Raw genomic sequence first — 7500 nt, forward strand, 5'->3', positions numbered from 1 at the left:
GTCCAATACTGTTTGGTTCCCAATGTTCTTCAGAATATTATTTGTTTTTTTATATTATACAAATGTAATCAATATGTCAAAGACACCGTGTTTACTACAATAAAACCATAGATAATGTTCAGAGGGGATGAGGAATATAGTGATGTAAAGAAATGAGTATCAAAAGCTACATTTTTTGTATTTTGCACATATTTATACACAGAAACTGGCGTGCACACGATACACACGTGTTTGATGTGCACATAATACACAGTTTCTACCCCACACCCCCGAAACTAACCATTGCTAATCACACGCACACACTGAAATACACTTTCATGGTTATCCTGATGTCATGGATATACTGTCTCACATCTTCTCCTGCGCTCAGTCAGACTCCGGTTCAGTCGCTCTCACACTCATCCACTCCACAGTCACACACTCTTCCTTTGTTCCAGATCACCGCTGAGGAAAGACCCGGACATCAGAACAGAAACAGATTTAGTCTCTGAAACTCCTCCAGCTCACCATCGCAGAAGAGTGGTGTCTGCTCAGGTGTGAGAGAAGAGCAGGGGTTAGTTTAGCAGAGGAGACACGATCACTCACAAATCTAATAATCCAGGGATGACTACGTAAATGACATTAATGCAACACGATATGAACACATGGAAATGTTAAACATAAACGTGTGTCGTCATGAATATTCACGAGCCGTGTGTGTCGTGATGAAGGTGTGTGTGTGTGTGTGTGTGTGTGCTACAGCTGTAACAGTGTCTCAGTGATCAGTGCGACGGATCGGGAAAGATTCTTTCCTCAGAGACTGCAGAGCATTTGCATTTTGCTGATTCGGATCTTGTGTGTGTGTGTCGGTGTGTGTGTGGATGCCTTCAGTCTGCATCACACACCCTAAACGATCTGCACCTCCACCCCCGATCAGGCCGGCAACTGTTGCCAAGGCAACCACACGGAAACGGCATCCTCTGACTCCAGCTGACGGAGAAACTCCATCCATCCCTCCCTCTAGTGTGTGTGTGTGTGTGTGTGTGTGTGTGTGTGTGTTCACAAGACCCCACAGACGATGCTCTGTCTCCATGGCAACAGGCCAGAGCGACATCCAGACCAGATGACTCACACACACACACACACACACACACACACGGCTGGAAGATATTTGTCAGAGCATCATAAATCCTCCTCAGCAGAGCTTCTCACTGAAGTCCTGGAGGATCAGGAAGCTGTTCAGGAAAATGTCTTGAGAAGAATCAGAACTAAAGATGAACCAATCACAATCATTAACGCATGAATCCATTAGAAGCAGAACTTTGATCGTCATCATATTTCACATGAACAGAAAAGGCAGAGATATGTGATAAATGATGAGTGACATGATGACCAGAAGATTCTTCTCATAATAAACTCACTTCCCCTATAAACAGAAAACAGACTTGTGTGTTTAATTTAAATGCTCTTTATTTAGATTTTGTTCATTTTGTTAATACTACAATATATTTGACCTTAAACATTAGAAAAAGCATCAGAACAAGCACAACACAACTCGAGCCTGTTTTGGCGACTTACAAACATAGAGAATAAACCTGCTGTATAAATGATGTGGATCATATTTCAGCATTAACTGAAAGTTTCTGGTTAATTAGACCGCTGAAATCAGCAGCACCACCGTCTCTAATGAAGCAGATGCCAGAGGAAGCAGACGGAGACAGATTCAGAAGCTGATGTTGCTCTGTGATAACGTTCAAGTTCATCATGTTAGAGTTATATTTCATATTTATCACAAAAAAACAGGATCTGTACAAAGATTTTGATCAGAGTAACAAGCAGAGACACATGGAGGGCCTCAGCCAATCAGAACGGCCGAATCTCTTGGGAGAGTGATCATGTGACCGTCCGAGGAGACGCTGTATGCAGATTCACTGATGTCCAATCAGATCGCTTTATAGCCGTCTGAGTCATTACAGTAACAGTCTTTCATTTTCTGTCATAATCAAAACTACACATCTGAACAGTCTCATCAGCACGAAGACATCTGGGGCTTAGCACTCAACTATCCACGCAAAAAACACCTGCGCGCACACACACACACACACACACTGACACACACATGCACACTCTTTCACGCACACACACACACACACACACACACACACACACACACACTCAGGAGTTGCCGGTCTAACACTGTGACTCAGTGAAGGTGTGTTCATGGGGTTTTTCATCCATCATGTACTCGTCCTCATATTCATAATCCTGAAATAAACACACGGTCAGTTTATTTCTACAGTGCTTCATACACAGAATTTAAAATAAAATAAAGAGGACAATAACATTATTAAAGTTGCAAAATTCATAACTATCACAGTTTCAGCTGTAAAGCAGCTCTACAGAAGACAAGAGGGACACAACTCCCACAAATTAATCAGTTCATTCATTAACGGTTGAGTATATATATATATATAGATGCAGACTTGGCATTTTTCTCAAAAATAAGTTTAGTTCTCTGTAATGTTAATCAAATTGTGTCTTCATTGGGCTGTAGTTGTTCCCTCACTAAAGCAGTTCACAGTCAAGTATATTTTTATTGATTTTCCTTTACTTTTTGCTTCAAATCAAAGTCTGTAAGAGTGTGATCCTCCTCGTGTCTGGTTGGTGTAGTTCAAGGCTTATTACCCTTTAACGAAGACTTTTTTTTTTTATTCAGTTCAGTAACGGTATGAGTGTTGCTAGGCTAATCAGATATGAAGACGCTCAGTTCAGTTTGGAGACGGAGGTTTACCCTGAAGTAGCAGCAGCACAGACGGTGTTTCTGCGGTGTCTGGATGTAGAAGTACTCCTCTCTGTGAACACACACACAGTCATCACTCTCATCTAACATCTGTCTGAACCGCTGGACTCCTGCACACCAGCTCTTACCCAGTGACCTCCTCGATGGGCGAGTGATGGGCGGCGGCGGGACGCTTCTCGGACACAGAGCCGCACGGACACAGGACTCGTCCCAGCAGCACCAGTGTGATGATCCCAGACGGACCCAGAACAAACACCAGCAGCACACCCACATCTGTGAACGTCAGCGAGCGTCCTGACACAAACACAGAGTCAGATCTCAACTGCGTCCGGCTGAACCGCACCACTACACCACAGTGAATAAACGGTTAAATTATTCAGATCAGTTTAGTTCAAATGTGCTTCGTTCTCAAGGAAAGCCTCAGTGTTGAGTGCAGACTCGGGGTGATGTGTGTCTCACTCTGGGGTGTGACGGTGAGGACGGTCTGGGCCGGGTGTCCGTGCACGTCGGGGGGGTTGCGTACGGCGCAGGTGTACGTGCCGTTATCAGTGAGAGAGGTGTTCAGCAGCTGGATCGATGCTTCGCCCCGCGACGGGCTGCCGGCCCACATCACACGACCCTTAAAATAATCATCCTCCGGCAGATACGCCTGAGACGAGAAGTGAAAGATCTGCAGAGGAACAGAACACGGCTCAAAAACAACACTTTTCTTTTCTTCAGCACAAGGACTTCAGGGAATGATTAGCCTCGGTCCGATCGTCTGTGAAGGGGATCACAACTAACACCAGACCACGAGAACAGCTGAAACACATCTCACACTGCACCAGGGGTCACTCATCAGTCACACACCCTGACCACTGGTTCCTGACCACGGCTGGAGATGTACTCACCGTGATGGCCGGCCCGCCGCTCTCGGGTCTGAAGGTCCAGTCGATGGACATGCGGCTGGTGATTCTGCTGGAGGAGCTGAAGGAGCAGGTCAGGGTGACGGTGGATCCTCTGACCACACTGACCTCTGCTGGAGCCACGACTGAGATACAGCACACACTCCTGCACAGCACTGACACACACACACACTTCACTGTTTACTCAGTTCTATCACAGTTTCCAAAAAGTTTCCAACATTGATAATTTGAATAATAAATCAGTATATTTTCATGATTTCTGAAGATCATGTGACACTGAAGAAGTAATGATGCTGAAAATACAGCGGAGCATCACAGAAATAAATTATATTTTAAACAATATTAAAACAGAACACACACACGCGCGCGCACACACACACACACACACACACACACACACTCTGTTGTAGTGTAGTTCATTAGTGTAAGTGGTTATGTTGTAAATGCTGCAGTGTATGAAGCAGATATCTCTCATATCTGATGTTCAGTTTCTCAGAACAATAAAAATCATAATCTGCAAATTCAACTCTGATATCATATCAATCACTACAGCAGTTCATGAGCTAGCAGAGTTAAATCAGTTCACACAGTTATGTAACAGTCTTTATAACTACTCTGACCAACTAGCAGCTAGCCAAGGAATAATCAGCCATACTTTCTGGATTCAAATTAGACCAATCTACCTTTTTATGCAAATAAACAAAAAATATTAATGCATTACTAAGTTCTAAGACTAAGTGGTCAAGCATCAGGCAGGACAGTATGAGCATAACCTCCAGAAACACTGATGATGGAAGAACCAGAAAATAAAACCGCATCACAGCTCCAGATCATCTTATGACGTCACTTCTCACCGCGTGACGTCACACGCCTGCTCACGTCTCACCTCATGTAAAGAGTGTGTTCAGTTTCATGACGTTCAGTGTACAACCCTAGTGATGTTGAAATAAACTGTCACAAACATCACACGTAACCAGTGAATGAAGTGTGATTATAAAAATATATCATACTTCCATAAACATGCAGGCCTGAGCTCCCTTACAAACATCTCGATATGTTCTATGTCCTTTTATTTAATATTGACGAAGCCAAAGTAATGTGAAACACTCGTTCTGATTAACAGCCATATGCTAATGACAGCAGGGGCATTAAACAGTTAAAATAGCATCATAAGATCATATGATCCGAGTGTTAGATGTGTATCCAGTAATCTCGGGACTCACAGAAGCGGTTTCTGGTCTTCAGGTAAGAGTTATGATATCTAGGCCTAAACACGGAAGATGATTGACAGCTCTTTAGCTCGCGTGTTTTCACTCGAACTGAAAGCAAAACAAACTCAAAGTATCTCAAGTGACACCGAGTTCCTCGTTTATAGCCTTTAAGAAGCGATAAACCCCCTAAAACCCGTTTATTAAAGTTCTTCAAACTGTTTATTCCGTTTCAAACCCGAGCGAACAGATAAAGCCAGAACTCACCGAACGCGACGAACACACGCGATAAAACTCGTTTCGAGCAGCTCCTGATGACATCCATGACACAAAACTGGAGATTAATGAAGACATGCGAGGGATTCTGAGCGGATCTGAGCAGTTCTCGAGCAGATATCGGTTTAGGGTTTGATTTAGTCCTCCATGTTACTGAAGAGTCTGTCACACCTGCGCAGGTGAGACCGGAAGTTACTCTCCGAAACACTCTCCCTGTGTCTGAACGCTTGTGTGTCAGATTACATTGATTCTATTTTCATTAAATCAACTGAATAACATATATTTGACTTCTGATTTAGATCAGAATATCTCCGAAATGAATTCATAATGTGCTCGATCATGAGTTCCTGGTTATTCTGAGATGATGTTGGTGTAGACTGTTTCCTGCTAAGGAGAAATGAGTCATGAGTAATGAAAAGGACTGAAATAGTAGTTATTTCTGTTAGTTAAACAAAAAAAACAAAAAAAATTATAATTTTAAAAAAGAGCCGTTCACGGGACAGCAGCGGCGTTCTGACCACTAGAGGACGCCAACGCGCTTGTGTGTGTGTCTGTGTGTGTGTGTGTGTGTGCCATACCTGCAATATATTTCGGTCCTAGGTCATTGAGTGACTTATATACGAGTAAAAGTACTTTAAAATGAATCCTAAATGTAACTGGAAGCCAGTGTAAGGACCTGAGGACTGGAGTGATATGCTCAGATCTTCTGGTTCTGGATGAGCTGCAGCTGTCTAATGGTCTTTTTGGGAAGGCCGGTGAGGAGCCCATAACAATAGTCCACCCTGCTGGTGATAAAGGCATGAACAAGTTTCTCCAAGTCTTGGCTGGAAACAAAACATCTAATTCTTGCAATGTTTTTTAAATGATAGTATGCTGATTTAGTTACTGCTTTGACATGACTACTGAAACTAAGGTCTGTCTCCAGAATCACACCAAGATTCCTGACTTGATTTTTAGTTGTTTGACCCCTAGAGTAAAAGTATGCATTCACCTTGAACACTTCATCTTTGTTTCCAAATGCAATGACTTCAGTTTTTTCCTTGTTTAACTGAAGATAGTTCTGTCACATCCAACTATTAATTTCATCAATGCATTGGCAGAGGGAGTCAATGGGGCTGTAGTCATTTGGAGATAAGGCTAGGTAAATCTGGGTATCATCAGCATAGCTGTGATAGGCAATTTGGTTCTTTCTCATTATTTGACTCGGTGGAAGAATATACAGGCTAAACAAGAGCGGTGCAAGAATTGAGCCTTGTGGGACTCCGCATGTCATGGACGTCCACTTAGACTTATGCTCTCCTATACTCACATAATAGCCTCTCCCTTCTAAGTATGACCTGAACCATTTGAGTACCATCCCAGAAAGCCCGACCCAGTTTTCCAGTCTCTCTAGTAGTGTGTTATGATCGACAGTGTCAAACGCAGCACTGAGATCTAGCAATACCAGCACCGATATTTTGCCAGAGTCACAATTTAAGCAAATATCATTTATTATCTTAATGAGTGCTGTCTCTGTGCTGTGATGCGGTCGGAAACCAGATTGAAAATTGTCTAGGTATCCATTTGAGTTTAAGTATTTGTTCAGCTGATTAAAAAATACATTTTCTATAATTTTGCCTATAAAAGGAAGATTAGATATTGGTCTAAAATTGCTCAAAATGGTGTTATCAAGATTGGTCTTTTTCAGGAGGGGCTTAAAAACTGCAGTTTTTAGGGAGTTTGGAGATGTCTCCTCCAAACTGATTTCTGTCTGTTTGTTTTCTTACTCACTATTATTGGTGCAATATCATCAATAACATTCTTAAAGGAACACTCCACCGTTTTTTGAAATAGGGCTTATTCACATTATTTCCTGCATTTAGATAGGTGGGCAAATGCATTTTTGTGTCAGTGCATGCATTGTTTTAGTTTGACTGGGTCGGCGTTAGCTTAGCTTAGCACAATGAATGGAATCCTTTGTTGCCAGCTAGCATGGCCTGAGTAAAAGTGATCAAAAATTTAAAAAAAAAAACCCACCTAATTACTTCTTGTGGCCTGCGTATTCACAACGAGTACAAATAGCGATCCAGATTAACACTAGGCGATTTCCTAGGCAGATATTGACTTGGGACTATATTATGGGGAAGCACAGGCGAAGCACTGCTGCTTAGGCGAAGCACTGCTACTGTGGAGTGTTCCTTTAACTTTCGAGTTAAAGGAATCAAGGAGAATATCAACAGAGTCTACAGAAATGCTTGGTGTTAAAGATATAGCCTCCATAAATAGTACACTTGTGTTCTCGTTAATACATCTCCTTCTGACAGAGACAGATCTAGATTCAGTGGTAGCAGAG

General features: G+C 42.5%; 2 protein-coding genes across 3 annotated transcripts in view; both read right to left on the reverse strand.

Annotated features, from left to right (window-relative positions):
* LOC113114651 (leucine-rich repeat and fibronectin type III domain-containing protein 1-like) overlaps positions 1-7500 on the reverse strand; it is a 680315-nt gene that overhangs the window by 488234 nt on the left and 184581 nt on the right. The window lies entirely within an intron of this gene.
* LOC113114672 (myelin protein zero-like protein 3) lies at positions 1432-5375 on the reverse strand. The gene is made up of 6 exons (XM_026281586.1): positions 5160-5375; positions 3670-3839; positions 3239-3449; positions 2908-3073; positions 2771-2831; positions 1432-2244 (listed from the first exon to the last, which is right to left on the reverse strand). Exons 1-6 carry the CDS (start codon positions 5215-5217, stop codon positions 2170-2172), a joined length of 741 nt encoding a protein of 246 aa, XP_026137371.1. The 5' UTR covers positions 5218-5375; the 3' UTR covers positions 1432-2169.

This window comes from Carassius auratus, chromosome 15, assembly GCF_003368295.1.
Source record: "Carassius auratus strain Wakin chromosome 15, ASM336829v1, whole genome shotgun sequence".
In the NCBI taxonomy this organism is placed as follows: domain Eukaryota; kingdom Metazoa; phylum Chordata; class Actinopteri; order Cypriniformes; family Cyprinidae; genus Carassius; species Carassius auratus.

What these genes read in the sequence shown, in the direction of transcription:
- LOC113114672 (XM_026281586.1), bottom strand. Translation starts at nt 5,217, where the DNA reads ATGGATGTCATCAGGAGCTGCTCGAAACGAGTTTTATCGCGTGTGTTC. An exon ending in CCTCACCGTCACACCCCAGA is followed by an intron (nt 3,074 to 3,238) that starts GTGAGACACACA and finishes TGTTTGTGTCAG; the next exon opens with GACGCTCGCTGACGTTCACA. An exon ending in TGTGCTGCTGCTACTTCAGG is followed by an intron (nt 2,245 to 2,770) that starts GTAAACCTCCGT and finishes TGTTTATTTCAG; the next exon opens with GATTATGAATATGAGGACGA.